Source organism: Cheilinus undulatus, linkage group 13 (assembly GCF_018320785.1).
Source record: "Cheilinus undulatus linkage group 13, ASM1832078v1, whole genome shotgun sequence".
NCBI lineage: Eukaryota > Metazoa > Chordata > Actinopteri > Labriformes > Labridae > Cheilinus > Cheilinus undulatus.
Window position 1 is genome coordinate 31,247,943 of NC_054877.1, and position 15,986 is coordinate 31,263,928.

Genomic DNA, 15,986 nt, shown 5'->3' on the forward strand with positions numbered 1-15,986 from the left:
TAATAATTAAATAATGTGATTCTCTGGATGCTTTTCTGAGCGCAACACTGACTTACACAAATGAATAATGAACTCAAACTTACTGCTTGAGGCTGTTTTGTTCATTATTTGATTCCAACATTGACATTAAAAATCAAAAAGCAAATTGTTTCTCGTTTATTTGAATTCGTTTCAGAAATGAAAATGAGAAAATGAACTGTTTTTTTTCAGCATTAGATTTGGTTTAAGAAATAGATAAATGAAAAACATCTCGTTTTTTTATATTTCTTATTCAATTATCTATCAAATGCACAAACAATACATGGATTCAGAACACTGGTTATGTAACATTTCCTCTGTAAAAAAAAAAATAAAAATAAAAAAAGAAGAATTGTTCATTTTTCTCTGTTTTTTGATTCCCAACTCATTATGAACTGTCTGAAAGGGCAAAGGACATGCTATTTCCATGTTTAGTTACCTATTTTTCAAACTGAAATTGGGAAACAGTTTGTTTTTGGATTTCTGATTTCAAATAAAAATCCATTGGCTGTAAAATACACTTATTGTGAGAGACCCACAGCAACATCTGAGTCTCCACTCTCAATGGCAGTCTTAAACCACTCCTCTCTTTCTCAGCTAGACTGTGATATGTTTTACAGGACATCTTGTATTAACACTCTTGTTTTGCCACAAATCACCAAGTTGCTCCTCCATTTCTGATGTCCATTCAACTCCATGCTCAATGTTTATTGTTGCCATAGCTGTATTTGTTGTGCTTCCTCCTTCTGTCAGCTTTCTTTCTAAACTGGCTATTTTAACAATCCTACTCAAGCCTTCTCAGCTGTCCTTGATGCTCACCCCACACAACAGGATGGTAAAAATAAAATTAAAAACACACAGAAAAATGTATTTCTTGGTGTGTGTGTGCCAGGCTTTATGCTATGTTTAACATCTATGCTCATGGACTTCAAGGTCAAAAACCATTGTGGGAACTGTGGAGCATGTGCAAAACTTCTGGTCTTGTTCGTTTCTGAGTGACGTGTATATATATAAAGGAATTAATTGACTTCATTATTTAGTGTTTTAGTCCAACTTTGAGGAATTTGATTTAGTACATTTTATCTTACATGTATTTAAGAGTCCAGATTGAGACAGACTAGTACAATATCCTGGCCTTTTTTCCAACTGCATGTAAACGTACTGACTGCCTGGTTCTAATGAGCTACAGCAGGGTGCTACAGCAGCAGGTCAGGCTCCTCTTAGAGCCAACAGTATGTTAGCACTGGTTTCACTGAGACGGGCCACACTCTCACACACTTTGGTCCACTGACATCTAAACCCACGTCTTCTGTCCTGTGAGGAATGTTACACAGTAGCTTCTACTCAGTGTAAAAAAGCTTTGAGCCTCTACATAAACACCTTTTCACACATGAAGGTTGCTACCTTAAAGTCATGATGGGGAGGAAAACGTTTCCACAAGTCTTCCCACACAGCGCAGGTTTAATTGAATCTAATCCCATTAACATTAAGGCTGCAGCAGTTTAAAGCGTGCACATTAAAGGATTAAACGCTTTAGTTTATTCTTAAAGGCCCTCAGAAAGACCTTTCTCATTTAGCTTTTTACTTCAAGTATTGAGGGCTTCATATAATTAAATAAGTCATAAAAGTTTGGCATCACAACAACTTGGATTTTGTTGTTTCACTGACACCTCTCCAATAATGATAGCATTTTCACAATTATTTAGTGTACTGGAAAGAGCTGAATGAATAAATGAATGAAACTTTTTGCTGTCATCAATTCAAAGATTATTGGGAAATTTTATGTACTTCTCTGGCATGTCAAACCTCCTCGGGGCACTTTAGGTGGTAAGAAATAGAGAGAAAAGGGAGGGAGGAATGTTAGAGCTAAGGGAAGAAGAGGGTTAGGTTTGACATTCCAGGAAAAACTAGAAGTGTGATCCTGCTACTGAAATTTTAGGCATCATTGGTGCTAAGTGATCAGTGTGCTGCTCACTTCCATTTATTCCCCCACTAATTAGGATTCAGCAAAACAGAAACAAAAATCTAAGCAGAACTGGTCTTTCAGGTGCTTCAGTGTTGAGTAAGGAATGGAGAAATAAATAACTCAAGTTCAAGTAAGCCTCAAGGGCAAGAAAACTAATTATGATAACCAGATTTACTTAATTCCTGTTAATTGAATTCAGTTTCAACTGACTCACTTTACAATACAATATCCAACATAATACTAGGTTCATGCTACAATTTTACTATAATTTTATATGATTCTGTGATTTTTATAACCTTGCAAAGCAGATGGATGCCCGTTTCCGTGTTTCTCACTGGCGAATTCATCTTACAAAGCTCCCATCTGAACTGTTTGGGCCTGGTTAGAAAGTGACAAGACCAATCAGCATCGAGGGGCAGTACTTTTGGGTGCGGCGGAGTCGTGACGTAAGCAAGCAGCAACAAGAGGCCGGTGCAGATATGGTGGAAGATAGTAGCGTGGATGCTGCTAAAGCGTAAGTTTTATCAGAACTTGAAGACATTTCTTCGTTAAAAAAAAACACAAAGAACAGAACTGAGTTGTTTTCTTTTTAAAAAATTACATAAGTCGTGTACTGACATGTCTACAGTCGCCATGGTTCGCGTTACGCAGTTCTCTATGGAGCTTACTCTTCAATAGGGGCTCACCTTGCTAGCGGCCACGTCACGTGTTTTGTTGCTCTGATTGGCCTGTAAAGATGTGACAGACAGAATGTTCATCCAACCACACTCCTACTTTTTTTCAAAGGCTCTGCCCTTTCCCAAACGCTGTGTATCAGTGGTTTAGCAGATGGATGTGTGAAACACATCCATCTGGCATGTCAGGTTATGATTTTATAGACATGGGAGTGAAATCAATTTATGAAAAGCTATTCTTACTTTATTTACTTTTTCTTTTTAAAATTTTTTCCTTGTTTTTTTTAATCAATAATTATTAAAAGGCATATTTTTCAGTTTATAAAACCATGTCACATTTTGTTAAGAAAAAAAAGAGGCTCCTTCTACTCAACTTCAGCTACTGTCATGAAGAGAAGTTTTAAAGCAGATAGCGCCCTCTGCTGGTTAGACAAGAATCTAAATGTCAAATTGTTAAAAATGTCCAGATTTGTATTGTGAGGTATAATTATAGTTCATGTGAAGATGTCTAACCAGCAGCATTTACATCAGACATATTATAATCCTGCACTCATTCATTGTTGGACATTAGTCTTAAACACATGGCACTAAAATAATAGATAACCAAGAAAAAAACAAGTATTTAATGCTGAAACTGATGAATGGAGAGTGATGTTGAGGTCTATGCCTAATGGCATTGGTTAAGTGATTGAGACTTTAAAGGCCTTTTATGATACATAGCTAACAAATGTTTCTGACTTCATCAAACTGTCGTCACTTTTACTGGGACATGTGCTCCTTCTCACACACCATGAATCATCAGTTCATATGAAAAATATGACATTTTCATGTCTGAAAAGGGCTTTACCACCACTGCATGAAGATTGTAAAGAAGTTTCCCTGCAGCCATGTTTTCATACTGTGTGAAATGTGAGCGGGGAGTGAGCGGGGAGTCAGGCCACAGTCAACCAGATAAAACCACAATCAGTGCTAAAATACTGCTGTAGCCTGTCACCTGTGCCAAAAGGAGACCATGAATACACTCTAAAGTATCCAACAGCATTGATATGACTGAGTGTCAGAAAGGCCTCCATGGAAGGATTTAGTGTGCTTTCTTGCCACAGTTCTTACTCTCGCCACCAGGTGGCACTGTTCATCCATGTCTGTCACCTCCTAACTACACTGTGCCATCACCGGATGGGTTTTCTTTCAGGATGAGTGAGACACTGATAGGATACCAGCATCAATGATTTATTTTAAGTCAAAACTGAAGAAAAAGCAGCTGGAGATCAAAAAGAAGCTGGTGCTGTCCTGCTCTTATTTTGAAAGCCTGGACCCTCTCCGACAGTTCTTCCTCTCCATCTTTTCATTAGTTCATCTGTTGTAGAGCAACAGCACTCTTCTTCTTTCATCCAGCATCCATTCTGTCTCTACGCTTTCTTCATCTCATTCTTTTCATCAGACTTGCAGGTGGTCTGTTGTGTGTCCTTGTGTTCCCAGTATGATCTGCTGGTGTCAGTCACTGGTATTGGAGGTAATTTTTAAGGGACTGGGGAAGAGGGAGGCTCTGGATCTCCTGAAGACGCTCCCGACCCAACGCCAGACGGGCTGCACGCCGACACAGGTCCATGAGAGGGAGAGGCTCAGCTGCAGAGAGAAAAAAGAGAGAATAAGTTAGGTTAACATTTTAATGTGCACAAAAGACGAATGAATGAATAAAGCAAACAGAAGCAGAAAGTGATGGTGCACACTTTTAAATAATTTAAATTCCTCTCACACAAACTGCACCTGTTTGTGACTACTACTACGTTTTGATCCTCTAAACCATTAAAAATTTGTAAAACCAGTGGGGAGAAAAATCTGTTTTTTGTGTAACATGCTCTCTTTGACCTTCATACACTAGGTTTAAGGAGGAAACCGATACTTGACGCTGTGGTCAGAGCTGCAGGACACTCAAGACTCAAGACTGTGTATACATATGGACATATATACAGATATACAACAGATTATCTGCTATGCAAAATAAAAGCCAAAATAAGCTCTCACAGACACTGGCATGTTACAATTGGAGCAAAGACACAGAGCAGAGAGCTGGTAGAGCTGGGATGTAGAGCTCATGTCATGAAACCATGAAATCTCAGCAGCTCCTTTCAGCGATACATATTTGATTAAAAACAAAAAACTATCCAAAAAGTGAACACTTGGACACAAAGCAGCATGGTGGACAGTAGCAAAAAAGACAGGAACCATTTTTTATCAATATCATTATTGTTATTAATATTATTAGACCTGTATAATTTATTTTTCAAGTTTGCCCTTAGAAAAAAACCAGAGGTCTAACCCCACATTAAATTATTTGTAGACCACTTTTAGGAGTAGTTACAGGAACAGTAGCTTACTATAGCTTGGTAAGCTTTAGCTAAAGATAACAAAGTTGTGCTAGCTTAAGTAGTTAAAGCTACTACTTAAGCCACTGTAGCTTTGTTAGCTTTAGCTAAAGCTGACAAAGCTACAGCAAGCAACCATTAACATAACTACTTCTAAAATGGATCTAGCTATAGCAGACAGCACAATCTAATGCAGTGTTGCTTGCTTTAGCTTTGTTTACTTTAGATTTATTTACGTAGCTATACAACCAGAGATTAGAGTTTATGTAGATTTATAAAGTTTAGATTTAGCTACATGGCTATGTAACATATGGAGCTAACATAGCTTTGTTTACTTTAGATTTAACAACATAGCTATGTAACCTACACAGCTAACACAGCTTTGTTAACTTTATATTAAGCTATTGAGCTATATAACCTACAGAGGTAACACAGCTTTGTTAACTTTATATTTAGCTATTTAGCTATATAACCTACAGAGGTAACACAGCTTTGTTAACTGTATATTCAGCTATGTAGCTATGTAACCTATGGAGCTAACACAGCTTTGTTAACTTTATATTTAGCTATTTAGCTATATAACCTACAGAGGTAACACAGCTTTGTTAACTTTATATTTAGCTATGTAGCTATATAATCTATGGAGCTAACATAGTTTTGCTAACTTTAGATTTAGCTATGTAGCTATGTAACCTATGCAGCTAACACAGCTTTGTTAACTTTAGATTCAGCTATTTAGCTTTATAAACTACAGAGGAAACACAGCTTTGTTAACTTTATATTTAGCTATGTAGCTATATAATCTATGGAGCTAACATAGTTTTGTTAACTTTAGATTTAGCTATGTAGCTATGTAACCTATGCAGCTAACACAGCTTTGGTAACTTTATATTTAGCTATGTAGCTATATAATCTATGGAGCTAACATAGTTTTGCTAACTTTAGATTTAGCTATGTAGCTATGTAACCTATGCAGCTAACACAGCTTTGTTAACTTTATATTTAGCTATGTAGCTATATAATCTATGGAGCTAACATAGTTTTGCTAACTTTAGATTTAGCTATGTAGCTATGTAACCTATGCAGCTAACACAGCTTTGTTAACTTTATATTTAGCTATGTAGCTATATAATCTATGGAGCTAACATAGTTTTGCTAACTTTAGATTTAGCTATGTAGCTATGTAACCTATGCAGCTAACATAGCTTTGGTAACTTTATATTTAGCTATGTAGCTGTATAATCTATGGAGCTAACATAGTTTTGCTAACTTTAGATTCAGCTCTGTAACTGCTTTATTTATGTAGCTAACATAACTTCATTAGCTCCATTGTAGTGTTTTCATGAAGGAAAAGCTTTTTTCTCCTGTAAACAGACTGTTTACTTGGCTTATTAAATTTTTTTAAATTAGGTTATTTAGGTCAGGTTTTTTTTACTTTTAACTTTTCGTAGCCTTACCCTAACCCTAACCCTACCCGGAAGCATAACCTAAAATCTGAGGGCGTCAGCAGCCAGACCATCTTGAATAAATCTCTTCATATTTAAGCATTGAATATACTATGACATAAATGTTTTTTGGATGAAGGCATTTAGAGGATTTCTCAACAAAGCTTTTTTTGAGCCACAAATCTCCCTCCCATTTGACCCCAAACAGACTAAACATCCAAACAAAAGAACAAAGCATGTCAAACTCACTCTTATGTCAGTAAAGATCCACTTCCACCACTATTTCCTTGGTAGTCTAGTACAGATGGCAGTTTAGCAAGGTAATTCAAGCCAGTCTGGCCCCTGTGACTTTCATGTATCTGAACCATTTTGACCCCAGTCCCTAAAATTTATCTGAAACTTTCTTAAAAAAAATATTAGGGTCTCCATAATGCTGATTTGATTTGGTTTTTTAAACAAATATTCTAGTGTTAGAGCATGCTTATTTTCTATCTCAGAAAATATAGAGCCAAATGATGAAGTCAGGCTGATTAAGCTATCATAGAAATAAAAACAGGTTTGCCAGTGCTTTTTGTGTCTGTTTTTAGAAAAACAAAAAGACTTGATTCTCTAAGCTTTCATGCGAACATGCCACTCATAAATGATTCTTTGAAATGAAAAATCCTTGTTCAAGCTTTGCTTGCTTTTAAACGCTAAATTACATTTAAATAACAGCTCAAAGAAAGTTTGGGCTATCTCCTGTCTCTTATTTCTCATCTATGGGGAAAAATTAATCTCAAACAGTGACAAAACTCAGTTAGTTTCTCAAAAAGACAAACAGAGTGATGTTTTATTTGCTACGGAAATGCTCTTTCTGATCCCCTCATGTCACTTTCAGAGGAATGTCACCCATCCCATCACATCATGTCTTAAAAGTTGCATTCAAGCTTTCAGCATTCGTAAGTGTACTGGAGTTGCTATTCCATGGTGTCACATTTAATTAACATTTTAAATTTCCTTCTGTTGCTCGTCTCATGTGAGATGAGTTTGGAGCATTAATTAGACTGCCACTCAGAGTTTCAGCTCCTGTCAACAAAACCAGATTACAGATCTGTAACATGTCAAGAAAATCTCAATTAAACTTAACGAGGGATTTAAGAGGATTCAGCTTAGATTGAACGGGCTTTAGCTATACTTTGATTTTTCAGGATTGTCATAGGGCTTTAACAAGAAAGCAGCTCAATATAACCTTGAAATAATGTCCCCATTGAATCCTAAAATCATACCTGTTGCGTATCTCAAAACGTGCACTTTTAAGCTGGTAAAATTAAATCAATACTGATGCTTTTGATAAGGATGATAGACGCAGTTACTGTACTGATTGGCAACAGCTTTATAGTTTCTTTTAATGCCTGTAGATAAATTTAGTACAAGTCTCTGGTCCAAATTGTTTTTCATGGTCAGACAGGATGTGCAATCAACCATAAAATGTTAATGTTTCATCATCAGCAAAGTTAAAAAATAATCTCGTCTTCACCTTTAAAACTTCAGAAGAGGAAGAAGATATGTCAGGAAATGTGTTAAATATACATTAAGGAGTATTCAGTAACTCTTTTGGTAACTGGAAGGAAGTGTGTGGTTGATTTCTTCCTATGTTGGATCGACCCTGACAAGTTTTTACAGTCAACTCGAGTACAGAAACAATAAACCAAACTTAAAATGTAAACAAAGCAGCCCATTTCAAGCCAGTTATCTCCTTTGTGTCCTTCCAGCTTGACTGAGTGTGAACAACTTGGCCTCATGACCTCCTTCATTACATTTTATAGTATCATTAGTATCAATTAATGGTAACGACCATGTCTGATTGGCCTAATTACCCAGTCCAGCACAGTGGGAGGGGTCTGAAAGCACCTGATATGTCACGTAATGAACTACATGATCTATGACCCCTCCAAAAATCTCCATACATGAAAGAACAGTCCCACCATCAGGAACATACCACGCTCAGCTCACTGAACTGCACTTTATATGCAAAAGCTGCAGAACCCTGTGAACCCTCACCCACACAAAGACATCCAATCAGCAAAGCAGCGAGCAGGAGAAACGGCAGGGTGAGCGAGGCAGAACAACAACAATGGAGGAGGTCACTGAGATGGAAGAGAGGAGAACAGTCAATGTCAGACAGGAGCAGAGACGTGTAAAATTTAGAGAAGGACAACCATATGAGGAGACATCCTTCAACATAAAGCTGTTAAAACACATGAATTTATCAGACTAATTAATCTGAATAAAAATCAAATGCCAATACATGTTCTACATTTATAGACGTGTGTTTGTGTCATGCCTTCTGTGCACATTTTCGATAGTCTTTAATTTAAAAAATCTGCCTCTTATTACTATTCTTTTTTTAACTTTTGTTCCATCATTGCTGATATTTTGTTTGTCTTGCTAAAGCCTTCTTATAATTTCAATGCTTTTACTTAATTTGCCTCTTTTGAAATATAATTCTATTTCCTAAAACACTTTTGTTGAATCTTTTTTATTCCATCCCCTGAAATCACTTTTATTTCTCATATATTTTCAATATTATTTTGCTTTTCTTAATTATTTTATTATTTAGATTTAATTTTTTTCTCTTGTATTTCCTTTACAATTTGCACCTCTTTTTCCATTCCTTTTATTGCATTTTCATGTGTTCTTTGATCACTTCTATTTCTTTCATACTTATCTTTCTGTTGCTTCTTTTTATAACTTTATATTGTATGTATTTTATTGCTTTTATATTTAAGAAAATATTTTAGTGTTTTCTGTCTTTTTCATTGCTTTAACTTCTACAGCTTTAATTTTTATTACTTATTTTTGTATTTCCTTTATTTCTTACTCATCATATTTCTCTAAGTTTTTTCTTTATTTTAAATTGTCTTCATCTTTAAATTATTTTTATTGCTTTAATTTTTATTTCTATTTATTTATTTTTGTATTTCTTTTTTTTACTTATTTAATTTCTCTAAATTCATACATCACTTTTATTACCTTATACCCTCTAATTCTTTTTATTGCTTTTACCTTTTTCTAGTTTTATTGTTTTTATTTCCTTCATTTTTTTACTGATTATATTTCTCTTCCTTCATCATTTCAGTTCCTTCATCTCTTTTATTTCATTTTACCCTTTATACTTTTTTCTTTGTTTTAAATTTGTATTTCTATCTAATTTTGTTTTTCCGTTATCTTTTACTGATTATACTTCTCTAAGTTCCTTCATTACTTTTATTACCTTTAACCATTTAACTTCTTTTTATTGCTTTTATTTCTGCTAGGTCCATTCGTTTTCTTTTACAGATTTTAACTGCTTCTCTCCCCTTTCTTTGTCTATCTCTATCTTTTTGCTTTCTTGTTGTGTCTGCCATGTTGTTTGGGTTCTGTTGTTGCCTACTGAGTTTTGTGAACTGAATCTTCTCTTTTTATTAAAGATGTGCTGCTGTTCTTTGTTGTTTTCTTAGGTAAAAGACTCGTAATGCAAATGTGTCAATAAATCATAAAAAAGAATAATTTGCTACATATTCACAGTATCTAAACATTTGCTTACTACAGTATTTAACAAACTTTAATTTGAGTTGTGGATCTAATTTTAAAGGTGTGATTCTTTGTGAAGACCCTGAGTGACATCATCCGTCTGTCTGTCCCTGCTGTTCTTGTTTTGGATAAAAACCCCCACCTTCATCACCTGTTAGCATTCTGGACGTCCTCCACCACCTGCTCCTGTGGCTGCGCCACTGTCTGTGTCTATGCTCAAGGTTAAACCAACAGGATAAAAGACAGCCCTGCCTCTATACACACACTTACACTCCAGTCCAACATGTGTGTGTCCTTGAAGTGTGACTGTCACATTAATGCTCGTCCACGCTCACAGAAAAACACAATCAGTTTTTCACTCACAATGAAGCGTTTTCACCTCTGCTTGACTCTCAATTATTCCTCCATTCTGAGAGCTGCTCTCATCACATTAAATGGAAATATACAGAGGATGAATGCTGCTGTACAGAGGAAGAGTGCTACAAACAAAAGGAGCAGATGAGTGATTCACACGGGCTCCTTTTAGTGCTCAAAAGACTAAAGTAAACATATTCATTAATAACCTTTTGATACAAAGAGAGACTGTTTTTATATTTATATATTAGTATAACCTGACAGCACTCCGACTGGTAAAGCATTAAAGGTTCAATTATTTCCTGTGTTGACACACACATAGAAACAGACAGAGCCTTCTGTCAGGCCAGTCAGACTGTATCACATCGCCGTGACATAGGATGTAGTTCACATCAATCCTGGCAACACCCTATGGATGGTGTTTGGGAAAGACAAGACCTTTCATAAGAAAAAACACAAAAACTCAGAGGGTGACTGGACTAACAATGTGTCTGTTACAGTGCCTGTGTTAGTTTTTAACAAAAAAGAAAAGGGGATCACCAGATAGCAGTGAATGTGTCTCAGCTGATTGTAGTATAAAGACACCTGTGTCTGGAAGGTCCAGCCACTGGTTAATCAGTTTCCCTGGCTACTATTACACCATGAAGACAAAAGAACTTTTCAAGCAATCAGAGGAAGTTGGGAGATAATCTGCATACATCAACGGTTGCCTGGGTTCTTCACCAGTCAAAGCTTTATGGGAGATTGGCAGCGAGAAAGCCACTATTGTGGGAGACTCCATGGTCAAGTGGAAGAAAGTTTTTGGTCTGATGAGACCAAAATGGTGCTTTTTGGCACCATAAGATGCTATGTTTCGCAGACACCAATCATTTCACATCACCACAAATACACCGTCCCCAGTGTGAAGCCTGGTGGCGGCAGCATCATGCTGTGGGGATGCCTCTCGGTAGCCGACCCTGAACAGCTTGTAAAAGTAGAGGGGGGAAATGAACGCGGCAAAATATAGGAAAATCCCGGAAATCCTGTCACAGGGCTGTTCTCGATCCACCTGATGACGGACATGAAATCCATCAGCTTTGCAAGGCAACAAGCTGTCTGAAAATTCACAGATACGGATCAAATGTTGCAGTAGACAGCAATCATGGGGTAATGTGAAGCAGTGGAGCCAACAGTTTAAGCCAGAGAGGTAGAAAAAAACAAAGAAAAACACTTTGGACAATGACTGAACTTTCTAAGGAAATATTGACAAGTATTAAATGAGCTGATTGGGAATGTGGAACATACATGATGTTAGCCAGCCTGGGCTGAGGCACAGCAGAACAGCTGTGAGATCATGATGTCTACTAGATTCTTTTTTTAATGGCCATCCTATTATAACAGTAGATTTATTTAAGGCCTAAATAAATGTTTAACAGAGTTTAACAAAGTGTTGCCTGATGGCTGATTTTGAGTATTCATTTACTTTAAGAATCAAAACTTGCCACGAATAGTAAGGATTAAATACTATAGGTGAGAAAAAAAAGGGGTATAAACACAAGCAGCGTACTTTTTCATCTTTGGCCTCATTAGCTACTTGCCTGAATGGAGGAAAAAGCAGCTATGTGACTGAAGAGTTTACTAAAAACCCCAGCAGACTTTCTGTGTTCAAGTCAATTCAAGGTTATTGTGGCTCATGTCATTTCTGCAAGAGAGTAATCTGAGTGTGGACTTGTGACTGTGCGTGTTGTTTGCCAGTTTCCATCAAAAGGGAGCAATTTTGCGGCAAATCACATTAATTTGAGCACGCTCACTGGCTCTCTGGTGCTCAGTTATGTGGGGACAATTTGCTCTTGCTGATTGGAGGGAGCTTCTGTCATCTCTCTGAGTTTCTCTTTTTCTTTGTTCTCTATCCCTTTCAGTAAAAAAAGAGAAAAAAAAAATCAAGGAGTAGACTGACTGGAAAAATCACTGGCTGTATGCAAAAAGGAAGCTAAATGAGGCTCTCAGAGTAAAATAACACAATGGAATCAGTGTGAACAGTTTCAAAGGGCACCGCTCTGTCTCTGCACTCTACTACAATACCAGGAATACTTTCCTATGAGACCATATGTATAATGCATTACTAAAATATTTATAATGTGTTTTAATGATCTTGTAAGGTATTACAGGTTCTCTAGCCCTTTAATGTAAAGCATTTAGATATACCAACCATGCAATATGTTTGAAGAGCTGCATTAACTGAAATTCAGACACATTTGAAGGAAAGTGGAGACAGGGTGTGTGACAAGTTTTGGCGCTGTGTTTAGAGTCACCTCAAGGATGGAAATCCAACATTCACTCTCTTTTAGCTCTAGTTTGGTCTCCACCAGCAGTTCAGTGAAATACCTTCCTCTTCAATTGAAAAGTGCTTAATTATGTTAGATGACTGTTACGAGAGCTACAAGACTGGACTGTTAGATAAAATCCATGTGATCAAATTTTCAAGCCTGTTAAATGTGCAGTATATAAAATTCCACCACAATGGGGCTCTCAATCAAATCAATAGCAAAAATAGACATAGAGACATACTGTACAGTTCTGCCCACCTCTACTACTACTCGTTATTTTGAACCAAGGGTTAAAAAAAAATCTTCCTCAAGGTGTTTTTGAGAACAGCAATTTTTGGTTTGTGGATAATTCTCTCATAATGAGGGAGAAAAGCTGTTTAAAGTTGCCTTCTGGGTTAACACTGCAAGCTATTAGCAAATCATTCTGGGATTGCAAGTATTGTGATCCAGGAAAGTCACTGCTCAAAGTGACTTTCCTGGAGTTTTTGTTGAAAAAACTCTTCATAACAGCAGAGCTGAGCAGCATGTCTCTACACAGCCTGAAAATGTCTAGTGGGGTCACACCTGTGGTTTTGTGGGGGCGGATGATGAAGTTCTGCATTACTCTAAGTCAGAGGATACCTAAATGCATGGTGCAAGTGAGTGAAGTTAAGTTAGGGAGTTGATTTGATTCTGCAAAGAGAGTATCATACTCAAGTAAAAGCACAACTACTCTGCTTAAATGTATTAAAGTAGAAGTTGAAGTACTGATTTCAAAATGTACTCAAAAAAGTGCACGTAGCCAAAAATGCTACCCAATTACAGTCATTTGAGTAAATGTAATTAGTTAATTTCCCGCCTGGTTAACTGAGCTTTGCGAGCACTCAAGTACTGAAAATACAGTTAAATCTCATCCCTATTTCTGATTTTGCAGTCTTGAAGTAACATCTGGTGTATCCATGGCAACAATAAACATATCACATACTGTAATGGCAGCGTCCAAAATAAGACACAGCCCATTTCCATCCATTTAAGTTGAAGAATTTCTCTGGCTTTGAAACCTGTTGAAATATTTGAGATATTGTAAGTGCTTAAGTAAAAATATACTGACAGGAGCAGTCAGTTTTTAATTAATCTAGACATTTCAGTGCAAAAGTTGACCTATTACCTATAAATGCCACTTGATGCATTAGTAGAGCTTTAACCACCACTTATTCATGCAAACAGCTGTGTTGAAGTGTTTGCAGATCTTATGCCTCATAGTGTGGGCCCCAGGGAAGTACTACTTCATTCTCTTCTACTTTATTATCATAGCTCAAGGTTAATCAGTGCAATTTTGTATAGGTTATGACCATTTATACATCCGTTTCCCTCCAGATAACTGTCTTTCATTGCATTACACCAATAATTAGCCGGGCTTAACACTCCCTATTGCAATACTCAGTGCATTAACTATTAGATGTATTCTTAACAGCACATTTCTATCATGTTTCACCCTCTAAACATCTTCTCTGGAGGTGTGAGTAAGATGCTAATGAGAAGAGAGCATGAGGAAGATCAGCAGCAGGTCATTAACCCCAGCATCATTACACATGCAGTGCATTAAGAAGAATAACATTCAAAATGCTGCTGTAGGACAGAATATCATTGATGTGAGGGAATCTTTACCTCCAGACTACCAATGAGATAAAACAAGCTGAAGCTGGGATCAATCTGTTTCTGGCATTTCCCTTGACCAACACTTTTCACGGGTCAGATTATTTCTTTTTAGTTTTCAAGAAAGGCTGTTATTGATCTCTCTAGAGCTGAATGTAATTTGTCAGCTTGACTATGAGAGGAATCCTAAATGGCCCCTGAGGAAGAGCTGGGCAGAAAAAGATTATGAAGAAGAAGAATGTTTAGTGATTCCCTTTTTGTAGCTTTTGATCCTTTTTTGCAGCTCTGGGATTTAAACCTGCAACCTTCAGCAACTCATGCACAGTCTGCTGTTTTTATGCACACATTACTGTGCATGCAGGTGGCAGATGTTGCTGCTGTAAATCTTGTTAGAAGGTTTTACACATTGACGAGGGCAACACCAGATTGATACCACATGTAAAGCGTTCCCAGTGAGCGCAGAAGTTTCCTGATGAGACGTTTTATATGGATATGAGGCGTGACCCGGGGTCTGCTGCGACAGGAACGAGCAGTAACAGGGACACACGATGTGACATGATGCCTGTAATGAGATACAGCACACAGCAGAGTGGAGCAGAGCAGGATTTATAGTCTCCAGACACTGATAATGTAAGAGAGGGTGAAAATGGCAACGGCAGCATCACTTTCATGATGGATGTAAAAAGTGACCTGTGAGGAGGGCAGGGAGCTAAATAAAGCCTGACAGATGATAAAAGAGTTTCAGAGAAAAAGGAGAGAAAGATTGGAGAAGAGAGGAGAAACTAAAGTCAAACATATAGACTGTAAAAGTTTTGTTAAACAATGTTTAAAACTGTCGAAGCTCCCCTTGTCTGACACGAGAGTTAGCAAACACACCGTTAAACCTTATGTCGTAGCATTGTAAAGCCTATCACTTTTAAAAGACCATAAATCCTCTTTTTAACAGGCCTTTTGGCAACAACTTTTTACTGTTAGCAACTCTGAAGCTGTCAAACCCTTGTGATTTTGTAGAACTAGTCAAGTTTTAATTGATTGTAAAATAAAAGGAGCTAGCAAGCTAAGCTAACTAGCTTCCATGCAGACAGGGGATCTTTCTTAATAAAATTAGTAGGCTACCTAGCTCACTAACGTTATATATACTTTCCCTATAGGCAAACTGCTGTTCATCTCAGTGTTATGTTTCTTCTATTTTAAATATGGGGATTTAGGGAGCTATGATAACAGTAAACTATACAATAGTAGTATTTGTAAAACTAGTAAAACTAGTAATACTAGTAATAGTATTACTGTTTCTGCAGCTGCATGCAGTATTTTCTCATCCTTAGACAAATTATATTAAAGAGAGACCTGAATTCAAAACAAGAAGGAGGTCGTGGAGGTGGCAGGTGCTGAGTAGTGCTAGTCTTAACTTGCTAATGCAGAGTTTTGGGGGATCCATGTTACAGAGGTGAATTTTGGCTATTGAACTCACAACCTATGGCAGCCACCATGACAATACATGCCTTGTTAAAATTAAAAAAGGAAGAATTTCTATTTTTTTTTTAAATAGATAGCTAATATTTGAGAAACTGTGTAAGACCTACAGTCATGGACGGAAGTATTGGCATCCCTGGAGTTTTTCCAGAAAATACACCATTTCTCCCGGAAATTGTTGCAATTACAAATGTTTT

The 15,986-nt window shown here is 36.9% G+C and overlaps 1 protein-coding gene across 6 annotated transcripts in view; it reads right to left on the reverse strand.

The window, feature by feature from the left end:
• Positions 1-2,529: 2,529 nt before the first annotated feature.
• LOC121520321 (SPRY domain-containing SOCS box protein 4-like) overlaps positions 2,530-15,986 on the reverse strand; it is an 85,690-nt gene continuing 72,233 nt past the window's right edge. For all 6 annotated transcript variants that reach the window (XM_041803703.1, XM_041803704.1, XM_041803700.1 and 3 more), the window contains exon 3: positions 2,530-4,284. In XM_041803703.1, coding sequence (XP_041659637.1) covers positions 4,157-4,284 — 128 coding nt within the window. In that variant the 3' untranslated portion in view covers positions 2,530-4,156. The remainder of the gene's footprint in view (positions 4,285-15,986) is intronic.